This window comes from Ursus americanus, chromosome 4 (genome assembly GCF_024610735.1).
Source record: "Ursus americanus isolate L20-20 chromosome 4, mUrsAme1.1.p, whole genome shotgun sequence".
In the NCBI taxonomy this organism is placed as follows: domain Eukaryota; kingdom Metazoa; phylum Chordata; class Mammalia; order Carnivora; family Ursidae; genus Ursus; species Ursus americanus.
The window spans coordinates 88,378,904-88,395,803 of record NC_142130.1 but is presented as its reverse complement, the minus strand read 5'-3'; the positions used below and the strand labels follow the sequence as shown (position 1 = coordinate 88,395,803).

General features: G+C 39.8%; 1 protein-coding gene across 6 annotated transcripts in view; it reads right to left on the bottom strand.

Moving 5' to 3' along the window:
• Nucleotides 1-16,900, bottom strand: part of SON (SON DNA and RNA binding protein) — a 32,018-nt gene that overhangs the window by 13,004 nt on the left and 2,114 nt on the right. For 4 of the 6 annotated variants that reach the window (XM_045785550.2, XM_045785551.2, XM_045785553.2 and 1 more), the window contains exons 2-6: nucleotides 15,606-15,772; nucleotides 7,985-13,909; nucleotides 6,116-6,276; nucleotides 4,038-4,184; nucleotides 3,671-3,859 (exon numbers count right to left, since the gene is read on the bottom strand). In XM_045785550.2, coding sequence (XP_045641506.2) covers nucleotides 3,671-3,859; nucleotides 4,038-4,184; nucleotides 6,116-6,276; nucleotides 7,985-13,909; nucleotides 15,606-15,772 — 6,589 coding nt within the window. Of the gene's footprint in view, nucleotides 1-2,928; nucleotides 3,563-3,670; nucleotides 3,860-4,037; nucleotides 4,185-4,354; nucleotides 5,887-6,115; nucleotides 6,277-7,984; nucleotides 13,910-15,605; nucleotides 15,773-16,900 lie in introns of those variants that run through there. The other 2 variants (XM_045785554.2, XM_045785555.2) reach the window with 2 other exon arrangements.

Below are 16,900 nucleotides of genomic sequence, written 5' to 3'. Positions count from 1 at the left end.
GGAAAATAAGCCCTGTAATATGAAAAATTATTTTCTACAAACATAATTTGCAGGTATCTTAAAAGACAGTATAAAAGGAAACTTTTAATTTTAAGAACACGGAACCAAGAAAATGCATCTGACTTGTATGTAAAATAGGATTTTAAAATACTTAGCAAAAATTAAGAAGTTACAAAGAGGTTCATATAGTAAAGAAGATGACAACTACAAAAACAAAAGCCACACGAAATACAGAATATCTCAGTTGTCATGTGTTGGTTTTTAAACCATGAATTATGAATCTTTTTATTACATCAAATAGAATTCTCTAGTATAACTCTTATACATTTAATCTGAATAAACTACAATAAGAAAACAAATAGATAACCTATTATATGGTTCAAAGAAATTCAGTGTTAATTACCGAGGAGAATCTAAGGAAAGAATGAATGAATGAATAACAAGGCTGTATTTAACCATTGTAGCACTGCCAGGACCCGTGTGTTTAATTTTCAATTAAAACTTACATCATACCCCAAGAACTAAGCTTTCCTAAACTATAAATTTAGAAATTCTACACTTAAGAGAACTGTAGCTCCAATGGGATGTGGAAGTATTTTTCAATAAAACAAACCAGGCACACTGCCTACCTCTGGACCTCTAAACATTTATGATTAATAGTAAACCCAAGGAAATTTTACGTCAAAGATTACATTTAAATCTTCTACCCAATAAGCCTCTAATTTGATTACCAAGAATTAATGCCCCCAAGGACAATTTTTTAAATATTAGTGTTCCAACATTTTTGATTTCACTGTTTATGTATCAAATTCACACAAATATGGTCAAAGTTCTGTAGTCACTCCTTACTGAGGATGCTGCTGGCTGGCTTCTGGGTAGGAAGACGATGCTATGGCAGTAAGGCACAGTCTGATGAGCTGATATTCCATAAGACACAGATTTATGTTGATCCATCCACATCTATCCACTCACGCTTATGTCAAAGAGCACTCATGTGCAAGACAATTGGTGGGGTTAAGGATTACAGCAAAGCAGAGATCAAATCTGTGATCTTTGCTTAAATGTTTTACGCTCAAAACTAAAAAACCACAAACTCCATTTATATTTATTAAAATGAAAAAGACTGATAGGTTAAAAAAAATACTATTCATTTAAAACAGTGACCATTTGAAAGAACTTTCTTTTTACTCTATAAAAGCCTTTATTTCAACCCCGACAGGGAATCAAAAGGGTCAATGATCCCATAAAATGTCACCAATAGTATTCCACAAACGTTGGTATATAGAACATAATCTTACAAATATATTTGGCAAGATACAGCTAAATAACTAGAACTAAAACATTTTATACTGTGACCATTTCCTTGAGATGTTTATTACGGTTGTTGGGTAAAAGTAGAGACCTAAAGCAAAACAAAACCCTACTTTTTCCTCTTCTAAAATTTTGGGATTGTATCTGCTTAAAATTAAAGTTAACCTACACTTTTTTTTTCAGTCTGATCTTCTAAGAAACTAGCTCAAAGAGTTCTGATATCAAATAGTTGTATATGTACCCTCCCATAGGAGAAATCCACTGCGTTAAGCCCTCTGAACTTTTTCTCCTGCTTTCACGAAAGACTGCTTAATATAAAATTCGAATACCCAACTTTCCCCCTGGATTTCTTTGGAATAATTCCCCCCAACTTTTAAAACCTGACAACCACTTTGGATGACAGACAAGGCTAAGGCACCACATTGTCAGTGTTAAGAGTGAAAATGGCAGAGTACTGAACTTCAGATATATATATAAATACATATACATAGTCTCAATCAAAAAGAAACATTCATCAGGATGCACTAAACACTTTCCCCATATTCAACTAAGGTTAAAATAGTTATGATCACTTCTTTTCTCAGATAATCCCTTGGAATTTTTCAACATTTATAGGGCTTCACTCAGCTGAAAATTTTTTCTCATATAAATATTATGTTTTTCCCAACTCTGTTAAATGCTTCATCTGCAAATTACTAAAAGCATATGTATCAAAATTTCTAAGTAAGTCTGTCTGGCCCTCTTATCATGATTTATACTCAGCTACTACAAGATTTAAGTCAATTGCAAATGTCAGTTAACCTTTCCCTCTTGAGATGTGCAGGCAGCCTGATTTGGGGATTAGCAACTGAGCTAATCAACTGATTTTACTAAAATATTGTCCAAACCTACAATCCCTTTCTCACTGGTGATATAACTTGCTTCAACTGCTGAATCCCATGTAAATATAAATCATCACTGGGGACTTTAAGTTGCACTAAGCTAATTATCATGTCCGGCTTCATCCTATAGAACCTGCTCTCTCTTAAAATGCCACAGGTCAAAAAACACAGTGAAAATGTCACCTGTGAATAGCTCAGGGGAAAAAATATACTATCAAAAGATTTCTGATTTGGGTTCTGTTCACTTTCTGATTTTATAAACAAGAGGATTTGTTTATTTGTAATAACGGAGGTGTTTAGTGGAAGATGATATGGCCAATGAAGGGAACCTGAGTTGGAGAGAACAGGTCTCTCTGACCTACGTATTCCAGAACTGCAAGAAAAGAAGTGGGGAAGAAGTCCCACATTGTAAGGGCATCATATTATCTAGTCCAGTTCTTGGACAAATGTCTGGGCTTTGGAACCAAGGGCAAGAGGTGATAACTAGTCTATAGTATCATTCAAAACTCCCACCCCCCCTAGTCAGTCTCCACCCTCCCAGATCCCCCAAGCGTGATTTTGCACAACAAGTTAAATAAAAGTAAACTGTTTATTAAAAGATACAGCAAAGGTACAGATACAGAGATACATACAAAGATACAGATATATATATATATATATTTACATATATATACAGTCTTGCTGTTTTCATGTGCACTATACTTAGCAGCACATTATTTAATCAGGCAGCATTTTAATGGGGTTGTTTTGACACTTGGCGTTATTACTGCGTCACTTTGACAAGATACAACTATAGCCTCATGGAAATTTCAAAGTGTGAATTCCACTTCTCCAACTTTTAATAGTAGCAAAGAGGGGAAGGAGAAGGGAAATGGAGTACCAAGGCTGAGCATTAGGTTAAACACAAGAATTCCAAAGGGCCAAGGTAGCACAGGGAAGGGAAAATGATTAAAGGCTATCTGACAAACAACCCAGAGAAATCATTATTTAAGGGCAATGGGCTATGTATCCAAGATGCTCACACATCAGCCTACAATGACCTTTTCCAATCCAGTTCTTGTGTTGAACCTGAGGATCTGCCTCTCTCTGCTCAATCCCTCCACCCAGTAAACTTGCTACCACCAAAATCTAGAGCTATAGAGCCTTGAAGCAAAACGGGAAGCTAAATAGTTGTACCTTGGGCTACCTTCCCATAAGTGCAAGGAGGGCCCAATGTTGGGTAGGGATGTGATAACACTGTTCTCTGAAATTCGATGCTTTTCACTTTGTGGCTTGGTTCCACAAAGTGAATTGCATCGAGTTACTGTCAAATGAGAAGCTGCGGGTTGTTTCATCTGTCGTCTAACCCGGCCCTGCCGTTTAACCCGGCCCTAAGAAGAGTGAAACAGAATCCAAATCAGATATAAAGTAACAATAAAATGGGAGATTCAGGTATTAAAAAACAAAAAAACAAAAAACACGATATTCCTCTTACTTACCTCAGAGGGCAAATTGCTGCTGAAAACATTATCATCATCTTTGTTTTCTTCACCATTTTTCTCTACAGGAACCCATTCTCCATAAACACTATCTGCTTCTTTTTTTCGATGCTGAGATCCAGATGACACAGGAAACTCTTTTGTTAATGTTACCTGGCTTTTTGGTGGAGTTGGCTTTGCTGCAGCAATCTAAAAAATAATGTACTTCCTTAATTAAAGCTCAAATGATTTTCAACGTAATCTGAAAATAGTTTTGTTCATTATTTCTCACAGTATTTAATCCAAAAATTAAAATATTAAATTCCATTTGAGTTTTATTTAAATAGTCCCTATGCTCTTTCACCAAACCATAAACACTAATACTCACATTCAAATTGAAAAAAATGGGTTTGGGTTCACTGAGTTTAAAGGGATGATGATAAAAAGGAGGTTCTTCTTCCTCTTCATCCGAAACATGAGGCTTATTCACTATTACATCATCATCTTCTTTACTCTGTGCGATCTGTTTGCATTTCTTAAAAAATAAAAACAAAAAATAAATCTTACACTTTATATGGAATAATATGCAAGTTTTTTAAAAAATCAAAACCACATAAAATCAACTTTCAAAAATAAAACAAGCTTAACAACAGGTTGAAGATAAGTAACTTATTAGCTATTATTTAAACACACTCTAGCTGGTCAGTCAGTCAACAACATTTATTGAGCACCTACTATGTGCAGAGCACTGTACTGGGCACTGTCCAGGGAATACAAAAAAAAAAAAAAAAAAAAAGAAGAAGAAGAAGACATGGTCCCTGCTCCCAAGGAGCTTACAATCTAGATCAAGAAACAGAATTACATACACATGAAATAATTGAGGAACGCTTTTACAGAGCAACACAATTAACAAGTGCAAACTGATATAATACAAACTGAGTACATAAGTGCTGAAAGAACAAAAGCTTAAGAGAAAACAGAATCAGGCAGAATTTGATAATCAAGGGCTATTCCTTGAAGAGTTCTAAGCCAGATTTTTATAGTTAAGAACAAGGATTGGCAGGAAAAGAAAAAGAGAGTCATCCTAGTTAGATGGTGATAAAAAGGTGAGAAACTTATTGGAGGAACAAGAGGGCTGAAAATGAGGCTTAAAAACATATAGGGAAACACTACGCGTTCACAAGGCTTTAGATAAGGAGCTTAGAGCTGATAAGCAAGTAACAGAAGCCTTTGCTAAGTCCTTAAATTAAAAAAGTTGTAATTCATATTGCAATAAAGAAAACAGATTAAGAAACTATATGAACCCCTAAATGCATGGCAAAATAAAAAATCTGAAACTTCTGCAACTGGGTTAGATGGTAATTGTCTCTCCATAAATGTTTTGTAGGCTGAGTCTCTAAAGGAACAAAATTCAAGAATGAAAAATAAGGCATGATGGAGAGGGTGTTAACTGATGAGGTCTGACACATAAAGCAAAGTCCATTCCTTCCTGAGAAGCTAAGGAATAGACTCCATTACCTGGCTTTATAAAAAGGTCAGAATAAATTTGGGTGGACTTGTCTATACAACCAGTAGAATTTGTCATATCCATCATCAATTGAAAATGTTACAATAGGATAAAAAGCTCAATTGGCCAAAAAACAGAGTATATACCAAGCTTGTAACCAAGGGGAACAGAATATATTGACAGTGGAAGGCTGGCATAAGGCTAGCCAATAACAAGTTTCAATATATGAAACAGTGTGATATTTCTGGATCCTAGCAGCAATATTTCAGCGTCCTCCCCCCCCAAAAAAAAACCAATAATAATAATAAAAATAATATTAACAAAACAAAGCCAAAAAAAGCCTCAATTGAAAAGATCAAATTCTTAAAAACAAAAATAAGTGTGTTTAAAATATATGTTACTGCCAAAACCCGAACCGCAGGAAGAACTGATAATGGCCGGCCATTATCACCAATGGCTGGTACCAAACAGCCAAAACCCGAAATGTTGATGCGTAAGAAGTTCCTTTCAGGCAATGGCCAGCTATTCTCATTAATTTCCAAGCTCCGGTGGCAAAAGATCATTTCTGAAGATTGTCTGTGTCTTTGCGTATATGCAGTATACTCGTGGCGATCAGTGAACACGTCGTGAATGGAAACGAAACTGTAGGCGAGCTTCTGCGTGTTGCTCACTCAACACCTCCTCCATTCAAACGAACCGTCCCACTCCTCAGTCAGTTTGGCTTCTAAAACTGGAAAGCAAAAGTAATGGGAAGTAACTTTTAGCTAGCGGAGCTTAGCCATCCCGGATAATGGCCTGCTAAACAGAGCTTCTGCCGCTGCCACATCTGTATTTCGGGTTTTGGCCACTCGGTGCCAGCCATTATCAGTTCAGCCCACAATTCGGGTTTTGGCACGCTCCAGAGTCAACATCACTGAAATAATCCATTTAAGAATGTAAACAAATTCTGTCTAGCTTACCTCAGTTAATTCTTCTATAGTAGCTCCTCCTGACTTTTTAGCAACTTTCTCTTCTATTGTAGGTGGAGGTGCAGGCTTTAGGTTTGGCGGTAAAGGAACACCAGCCTTAGCACACATGGCAGCTGCATTAGCTTTGGCTATTTCAAGTAATTGAGCCTTATCTGAAAGAGGAAAAATATAAGCAGTTTTCCTATAGGCTAAACACATGTTGTATTATCTAAAATCTTATGTGGTAACAAAATTAAAGGCATCAATTTTCTGCCCTAACATATAGCTGTGATCAAATCACTCCTTGGCTAAGTTTAAGTAAATGACTCCAATAAATTGACATTTAACTTCCCATTCAAATACTATACAAAATAGCTAAATTATACAACAACAATCACTCTACTACATACACACACACACACACACACACACACACACACAAATGGCAGAGCCCTCTTTATTTTCCAAAATTATGATGCCCTTAAAATTACTTTCCTTCTAATCTCTGACATTTTAAATCACTCTTTAAGCCCAAGTTCAAGTGCCAACTCTTCTAATAGGCCTTAAGTCAGAATTTAACACTTCTCCAATGTGCTCCCCAAAGTGCCTTACCTATACCAGTACTTATATCACATTCTACTTTTTTCGGAAAGTTACTATTTGGTAAAAGAGACATATATTTTGTTTTTGTATCTTTATGTTTTTATCTTCTCATTTTATCCATGTCTCCTCTACCAACTTGTAATCACTTCAAAGATGTAATTCAATGAATAAAAAAAGAACTCAATTTTTGTTGAACTGAATGCATTTTCCCTTATTGTTCTGTTAGGGCCTTCTTCAGACAATCCTGACCTAGAAATGTCCAATCTACTAAGATAATGATAAATTATCCATTACTACTGCCAGGTAGTCATGCACTTGATCAAGTTTTAATCATCCCTGCACACTTAAATCAAGAGGAACTAGAGCACTATACTTTTAAAGGCAGATTATTAAAATACTAAAATCATTTTAACAAATTTAACTGTTTTGCTAGTACCACCCACCCAGCTAAAAAATAACTCCCCATGTGCAAAATTCCCTACTCACTTCCGTTCTTTATCCATTGTACCAATCAGAATAACCTTCACACAGATTTAACAGTTCTGTGTTGCCATTTTCAAACATGTAACTTACTTAAAAAGAGACACTGTAATTTTAGGCTTATTTGCAAGAATCTATGTTGGAATATATATATATGTTGGAAATCTATGTTGGAAATACATACAATAAAACAATCTGAGCACATACCAGCCTTGTCGTTAACTTGTACTATCTCTAGTTACGGAAGATGACTGAAGCAAACTAAAACTCTGAGTATGAAAACACCTTGGTTCTAATACGCTCCAAATACAGGTCTTTTAAACTCTAATTATAAATGTACTTATCCCTACACAATTTCCAAACACAAGCAAATCTAATTACCGTTGACCCTTGAACAACGAGAAGGGTTAAAGGCGCTGGCTGACCCCTGTAGTTGAAAGCTTCATGTAACTTTTGACTACCCAAAAACTAATAAGTCTGTTGACTAGAAGCCTTACGGATAACATAAACAGATTAACACATATTTTGTATATGTATTACACGCTATGTGCTAAAGGAAAAAAAATTTAAATAAGGAAAATACACTTACAACACTACTACCTTATTTATCAAAAAAATCCACATATAAGAAGACCCATCCAGTTCAAACCCATGTTACCCAGGAGTCAACTACAGAAACTTAAAGACAGAAATACTTATTGTAAACCAATAACCCAAAATATTCCACCTGACTCAAAGATCAGAAGAAAAATTAAGTCATTCTCTACTACAATGCCATTAAATTTTAAAATGACTTACTCAAATCTGTCAGACGTTTAGGTGATCTGCCTCTTTCAGAAGACCTGGATCGTTTACGACGGATGGGAGATCTGCTAAACCTTCTTCTCAAGGGTGTTCGTGATCTCCTCAATCTTACTGGTGAGATACTAAAGCTTCGTCTCCTTACCACAGACCTTGATCTTCTCCGGCGGCTAGGGGTACGGCTCCGGCGGCTTGGGGTGCGGCTCCGGCGGCTAGGGGTGCGGCTCCGGCGGCTAGGGGTGCGGCTCCGGCGGCTTGGGGTGCGGCTCCGGCGGCTTGGGGTGCGGCTCCGGCGGCTTGGGGAAATACTAAAGCTCCTCCTCCCCACAGATCTAGATCTTCTTCGACGACTAGGAGTGTGACTCCGACTCCGACGACTTGGGGTACGACTGCGAGCTCTAACTGTTTTCCGGTTATCCCTGGAACTTGATCTTTTTCTTTTTCTTTCCCTGGACTTCGACCTGTGCTTTGGAGATCTTTTACGCTTCTCTTTTGATACAGATCGCCTTCCCCTGGACTTTGACCTTGACCTGCTGCTCCTCCGCCTGCGTCTTGAACGGGACCTTGAACGCGTTTGAGAGCGATGAGACTTGGACTTAGATGATCTCTTCCTCGCCCTAGAACGAGATTCGCTGGTACGCTTGCGTGATTTGTGTTCAGAAGACTTGGAACGCTTGCTTCGAGATCTTAATGAAGAGTCTCTTTTCTTCTCTTTCTCACCCTTGTCCCGGTTTTTGTTTTTCTTGCTTTTCTCATGTGTGTCCTTAACTTTAACAAAAATTTCATAATCATCTTTTTCCTCTGAAGAAGACTCTGAAGCTCTTTCTGGTATACTGATTACAACTGGACTGGCAGCAGATTTGTCACGTTCAACCTCACTTGCAAGCAAAGGTCCTTCAATACCAGCTCTAAGGCTTGTAAGACGTTCCATGTCCTTAGGAAGTAATGGTCTCACTAAATCTGCTTCATTAATATCATCAATATTGGCAGAAAATCCTGAATCAGGCATTATCTCTTTAGTAGGGAGAGGTACTTCTTTATCTTCTCCACTACTCTCTTTAGGACTGAGAGCAACTGCTAATGTCTGGTCACAATCTTTTATAGATAATGGTCCTTCTGCATCCTTAGTAATGAAGTTATTAGATGGTAAATCAAGATGAATGTCTTTAGCAGGCAAAGGTCCCTCTATGTCTGCTTCACTACCCCCACTAGGGCTAGTGGAAATTATCATGTCATGTTCAGTATCTTGAGTAGTTAAGGATACTTCAACATCATAATTACTAACTGAACCAAGAGCAGATCCTGTGGCAAACTCAATACCCTTACTAGTTCCCATTGCATCAGGTTCAAGAGCAAGGGGACCAGCAGAAGATAGAGTTCCTCCATCAGCTTCACTAACACTAGAGCAGGTATCCAATATTGTGCATTGCTTAGTCTCACTGATGGACAAAATATTCCCTTCACCAATTTCACCAACAGCACCAGTGCTGGCAGCAGACACTGTATTATGTTCCATATCTTTAGCAACTAAATGATTATTTATATTAAGGTCTATATTTGTACCATGTTCACTTTCATAAGGGTCATTCTTCAGGTGTCCTTCGGCATGTGGCTCATCATCTGAATGCATGGGAATCTCCTGTATGCCAATCTCTGGAGCAAGACTTTGATCACCAGATAGTAAATTCACTCCTTTGATAACATTAGACTCCAATAGCATTGGTGTAGACTCTAAAACCATCTCAGTTGGTATTACTTGGGTCTGCTCTGAGACAGTGACAGCAGGCTCTGAAATTATCACAGTGGATTCTTGGAGAGAAACAGATGGTTCTGAAACAACTGCATTAGGCTGAGGGACTGACACTGCTGGCTCCAGGACAGGCACAGTAGACTCCAGGGCAGAAACAACTGGCACAGGAATGGTAACATGCTCTGACTCGGCCAAGGCCAGGGTCTCCGGGACAGCCTCAGCAGGTGGGTCTGGAACAGCCAAAGCTACTGGGTCAGAGACAGCCACAGCTGCTGGGTCTGGGATAGCCACGGCTGAGGTCTCCAGGACAGCCACAGCTGGGGGCTCTGGAATAGTCCCAGTTGGTGGCTCTGGAACAGCCACAGCTGGGAGCTCTGAAACAGCCATGGCTGGCAGCTCTAGAGTGCTCTGTGATGGCTCTGGATTAGTTGCAGCTGGCTCCAAGAGAGACAGAGACACCTCTGAGGCAACATGTCCTGAAGCTTTCATGGAATCAAAGGTTTCTGCTGTCTCAGACATAACTGAAGGCTCTGATGTTAATACAGTTGGTTCAGCTGACATTATGGGAGTTTCAGATACCACGTAAGTCACTGCTCTCTCTGGAACAACTTGATGTTCTTCTGCTACTACAGCAGACTCTACAGGTGTTGATGTAACCAAAGACTCTGGCTCTAATGGCTCTGGAACAGTCACAGCAGCCTCTGATGCTAACACAGAAGGATCCGACACTGAATAATTAGCAGGCAATGCTGAAGGCTCTGAAATCTCACTCTGACTCACAGAAGGTTCAGACAGCGACACAGACTCTTCAGGAGGTAATGCTGGCACCTCAGTAGGCCAAGTATTTTCAGCTGTTAATGCTGACTGCTCAGTAGGTAATGCTGGACCCTCTGGTGGTTCCTCAGGAGGCAATGGTGGTGTCATTGGTGGCTCTTCAGGTGGCAATGGTGGCATTGTTGGAGGCTCTTCAGGAGGCAAAGGTGGCACCATATATGCCTCCGTGTATGTATCAGTATAAGAATCGGTGTAAGAATCAGCTGCCATAGACATCATTGAACGATCAGCAGTGTAAGATGACATCATAGATCGGTCAGCTGCAGAGTACGATGACATCATAGACCGGTCAGCAGCAGAGTAGGACGACATCATAGACCGGTCGGCACCCATGGACATCATAGATCGGTCAGCCATTGGGGACATCATGGAGCGCTCGTAAGCTGACATCATAGAGCGTTCATAAGCTGACATCATAGAGCGCTCAGCCATAGGGGACATCATAGAGCGCTCATAGGCTGACATCATAGAGCGCTCATAGGCTGACATCATAGAGCGCTCAGCCATAGGGGACATCATAGACCGCTCATAGGACATCATAGAGCGTTCATAAGATGACATCATGGAACGTTCTGCAGCATAGGACATCATCATAGAACGTCTAGATGCTAACATCAGGGGTCTTGGTGCTAACCTATACGGCCTGGGGGCTATTCTATAGGACCTGGGTGCTATCCTATAGGGTCTAGGTGACATCCTGTAGGGATCAGGAGTTAGTCTGTAGGGATCATGGCCTAATCTATAGGGGTCTTGCCCTAACCTGTAGGCATCATGACCTAATCTATAAGGGTCATGACCTAACCTATAGGGATCCTGAGCTAACCTGTAAGGATCCTGAGCTAACCTGTAGGGATCAGGAGATTTTGAACCCAACATAGCAGAATCCTGGGTACTAGATGCTAACATCTGGGCATCCATGGTACCAGATGCCAACATCTGAGCATCCATGGTGCCGGAGGCTAACATTTGAGAGTCCATAGTGCCTGATGCTAACATCTGAGAATCCATAGAGCTAGTAGCTAACATCTGGGAGTCCATGGTGCTGGTTGCTAACATCTGGGAATCCATGGTGCTGGTTGCTAACATCTGGGAGTCCATGGAGCTGGTTGCTAACATCTGGGAGTCCATGGAGCTGGTTGCTAACATCTGAGAGTCCATGGAACTGGTTGCTAACATCTGGGAGTCCATGGAGCTGGTTGCTAACATCTGAGAGTCCATGGAGCTGGTTGCTAACATCTGGGAGTCCATGGAGCTGGTTGCTAACATCTGGGAGTCCATGGAGCTAGTTGCTAACATCTGGGAGTCCATGGTGCTAGAGGCTAACATCTGGGAATCCATGGTGTTGGACGCTAGCATCTGGGAATCCATGGTGTTGGACGCTAGCATTTGGGAGTCCATGGTGTTGGACGCTAACATATGGGTCTCCATGGTGTTAGAAGCTAACATATGGGATTCCTGGGCCATCAAGGGATCCACTCCTACTGTTACAGAAGTCTCCCCCACTAATGTAGTAGGCAGCTCCTGTGCTACCGTATTATAGGATTCCAGCGCTGTCGTCGAGGGCACCTCCAGGGACTGCGACACGGTCATCGTTGACAGCTCCGTTGTCACCACAGACTGAACAGAGATCTCCAGCGCCACAGTTGCCACAGGCTGCCCAGGCAACTCTGGTGCCCCAGGCTGCCCTGGCAACTCCAGCACCCCTGTTGCCAGAGGCTGCCCCAAAAGCTCCAGTGCTCCAGCTGCCCCAGACTGCCCCGAGAACTCCAGTGCCCCAGTTGCCATGAGCTGCCCAGGCAACTCCAGTGCCCCAGTTGCCACAGGCTGCCCTGACAACTCCAGTGCCCTAGTTGCCGAAGGCAGCCCTGGCAACTCTGGCACCCCAGTCACCGAAGGCTGCCCTGGCAACTCCAGCGCTGTCGTTGCCACTGGCTGTCCTGGCAACTCCAGCACCATCGCTGCCTCAGGCTGCCCCAGCAACCCTGTTGCCGTTGTCACCTCAGGCTGCCCAGGATGTTCCACCGTTGTCATCCCCACAGGCTGCTCCAACTCTGATGTCGTCACAGGTTGTTCGGTCAACTCCATTGCTACTGTTACCGCAGGCTGCCCTGGCAACTCTACTGCCGCTGTCACCGCAGGCAGCCCTGGCAACTCCTGTGCCATCACAGGTGGCTCTGGTACCTCCTGTGGTGGCTCCAAACCCACGGATGGTGCTGGAAGCCCTGGCAATTCCTGCGACAACTGTGGCACTGATGTCGCAGAGGGCCCCGGCAACTCAGGCACTGCTGTCGCAGGGGGCCCTAGCAACTCAGGCACTGGGGTAGAAAGGGGGCCTGGCAACTCTGGCAATGGGGTAGCAGAGGGCCCAGGTAACTCCAGCACTGGAGTCACAGGGGGCCCCTGCAACTCCGGCCTGGAGGTCGCAGGTGGCCCCGGCAACTCCATCACTGAGGCCACCGACGACTCCGGCAGCTCCAACGCTGTGGTCTTGGGCAGCTCCAACAACTCCTGTGGTCTTGTCATGGATGAATCTGCAATCTCCGATGGTACCTCTACAGGCTGCTCTGGCAATCTGAGCCCTTCGGTTGCAGATGACTCTGGAAAATCCATTGTTGTTGATGTGCTTGGCTCAGGGTGCACCTCGGTAGGTATCTCGGATGATACCACTAGGGTTTCTGATGAATCTAGCCCTTTTGCTACTGGAGGTTCTAACATGATCTTTGATTGCTCTGGAGATGTCATCTCCAAAGATTTCAACACAGGCTTCATTTGATACTCCATTGACATTGTTACAACTGGCTCAGGTGACTTTAGCACTACTGTTGTAGTAGGCACTGGTGCCGTTGTAAAGGAATCCAGAATCTTTGTCATGGATGGTTCCAGCGTGACTGCCACAGACTGCTCTGACTGCACTGAAATTACTGATGTTGATGCAACTGACAGTTCTGCAGTTTTTGTAGCTGGCTTCAGAGTTTCTAAGGTGTGTGGCTCTGACACCTCCATTGATACCACAGGAGGTTCTAACACAACTGCAGGAGATTCACTGGTCTCAGAAAGGCCAAACGCTCTTACAGGATGCTCCAGTGCCATCGCTGAAGGTTCAGTATCAAACTTCAAAAACGAATCCGATTCTAAATCTATGTTCCCATCATGATGTGATTTTGCCTTTGATTCAGATTCTTCTGGCTGTCTTTTATACTTTTTTTCCTTTTCTTTCTTCTTTTTCTTCTTTTTATTTTTGTGCTTTTTATGCTTCTTTGACTTTTTGGTGGGAATTTCATCAGTAGGATCTGTTTGTACAGACACACATCTACTTTTTCTGGAGGCCTCCTTCAGGTCTGAAATTTAAAAAAATTAATTTTGTCAAACATTCCCCAAAGTAAACTTAGATAATAAATCACATAAACAAAATTTACATTCCATGTTAAAACACCATAATGTAATGTTTCTCATTACAGTTACTGAAAAAACTATTTTCAATAAACTAATTATCTAAAGACTGAAACTTTTCCATTATTTCTTTCTATAACTAAAGTCTAGGTTAAAAACAACTTCTCAATTTATCACAAAAACTTAAAAGTCACATTAAAATGTTTTACTAAGCTTATTTACAACTGTTTTCTTCAGCTCTCAAATTATAGCAAACTACTTTCAAACTACACTTACAAAAGAAAATTTCCTATTATCAATTGTTAAAACTCCTATAAAAATACACACATTAAATGATTTTTATGACTATTTAATAAACCCTATTTATACAGGTAACAACATGGCACTGGCTCTGGAACAGACGGTCTGCTTTTGGATTCTGAATCAATTACCACTCACTAGGTGAATGGACTTGGTGAAATTACTGACACTGTGTCTCCTAGAGTTAAAGGACAAAGTGAGTTAAAACACAAAGCACACTGAACAATGCCTGGTACGTAATAAGCCCTCAGCAAATGCCAGTGATTGCTTTCATACAGTATACAAAGGGCTGAACTAATGAAAAGCATCAACATGAAACTTGAATTTTATCTCAACACACCCATGTTACATTCTAATAAAAATACATTTTCCTTCAACACTTCCAAAATTACTAAAATAACCTCCTTGATGTTTCCATTTAAAAAATATGTCACTTCAGGAAAGAAAGTCTTATACCCCTTTACATTTAAGAACTCTGCATATCTGAAAGAAAAAATTGCTCGTTTTCTACTTTACAACTAGACTAACTTACTCTAATGCCAGTATCAAATTAGATAAATTTTAGTGATCCCAGAAAAGCTGATCAGAAATCCATGCCACTGAGATTATGGAAAAAATGAATTAATACATGACAAGATCCATTCCAAAGCAAAACTATTTTCTATCTCTTATTTATTATACACCTAATGCTAGTTAGCTAAGTTATACTCAAGAAAAAGTTGCTACACCCATGAATCTAAGTATAGCTGAAATCTATGCTGTTTTCTTTTACCATATCCTAGATCAAAAATAATAAAAATAAAAAACAAAACCCATTTCCAAAACTGTAGTTATTTTTGTGATCATAAATCTTTAATTTCTAAGCATCAATTAATTCCCAAAACACTAATTATCAAAGCGATGATTCCTCTCCATTCATGAACTTTCAAAAGGAATAGATGCAAAAACAAGGCCATCTCTGAGCTTGGGCTTTAAAATAAAACCTCCCAGAGTTTTAAAATCATTACAAATTTGGTCCAGGCTCCTGAACCTTCCAAAACGGACATTTACACAATTGTTCCATGAAAACCCACATTCAAAATCCTGGTAGAGGTTCACTACAAACTGAATCGAATAAAGTTATATTCCACCAACAAAGCAATCAAGTATCAATGCTCACGTTTCGGTACAACTGTATTTTCAAAGACAACTTTAAACAAAGTCTTCAATTAAATAAGCTAACCTCTAACTTACTGAAGTTTTATAACTAGTGAACATTTTTAAATACCCTGCAGTAAAGAAATAATACCGTTAACTATTTAAAAATCTTAAAGTTTTCAAGATAGCTGATTCTCTCCAGCTTACCTGGCTTATATCGTAGTTCTGTATCTAAGACCCCAGAAAGTACTTCCTCTATCTTCTGAACTATTTCTTCATTTGGGAGGCTCCTGGCAGAGGCAGCTGCATCACCTGCCTGGTTTCCTTCATTAGGTGTATTTGTTTCACCATTGAGCTGGCCTTCACTCCTTCCACTTGACAAGAAAAGTTATCAAAATTCATTAATACTTCTACCACACCATACAATATTTATAACTCAACTGATTAAAATAATCTTATGTTGTTCATACATTTCACCATTTTTGCATTTTTCAGATGATACTCCCCACCAGCAGTACTTCCTTCACTCTATCTAAAGTTGGTACATTTTCATTTTTACACAATTTTCAGAACTATGAAAGTTAAGAAAAAAAAATTTTAAAACAGCTTTCTAACTTTTAAAAAATAATACAATATCCCCAGAAATATAAACTGATTTAGATTTGTGTTACTTGTATATTTATCTCAGGAGAAAAAATAGTAAGATCACAATCACAAATCCAAACAAAAATATACCACGTGACATACACGGTACACTATACCATTCTAACATTATGATAAAAGCTACAACCACAATAAAACCACGCCTGGGCATGGATCACAACCACCATCAACAGTATCAAGGAACAGTTAACACAAACACATTGAGTAGAAAGGGTAAATTGTAGCCTCTGATCAGGTTTAGACTGATCAAAGTTATTGAAATACCATGAAGTTTAAAAAGAAAAATACATTTATACGATTTTTACCCATTGATCAAGAATCCTGGTTATTTTCTGATGTTCAAAAAAACTCATGGAAAACAAGTGACTTTTTTTACAGCAACAGTAAACTAATATAAACAGTTTTAATGTGTTTTCAATTCACAGGGCCAGAAAAATCTTGACGTGAGAGGCATGTCATTTACACTATTTTTGTGTAAGTAAATAAAATTGTTTTGAAAAATAACTTCAACACTTTCAATTTAATTAAAATTAGCTAACAAAACAGATCACACAATTATGCTCCACTACTTGATGAAAGTCTGAATGGTCAAAAATCAAAAAAAATTTTCAGTAGTTAACTGTTATTTGGGAATACCTGATTTTCTAATACAAGTCACATAACAATAATTAACATTTACTAGTAATTAGAGTCATGGGTCTACATTTCTTAACTCATTTAATCCTAACACAACTCTGTGATTAGCACTATCATTCTGATTTTTATAAATGAGGAAAATGACACACAAAGAAGAAACCTAACTAAAGTTCACGCAACTATTATGAGGTGAAGCTGGTATT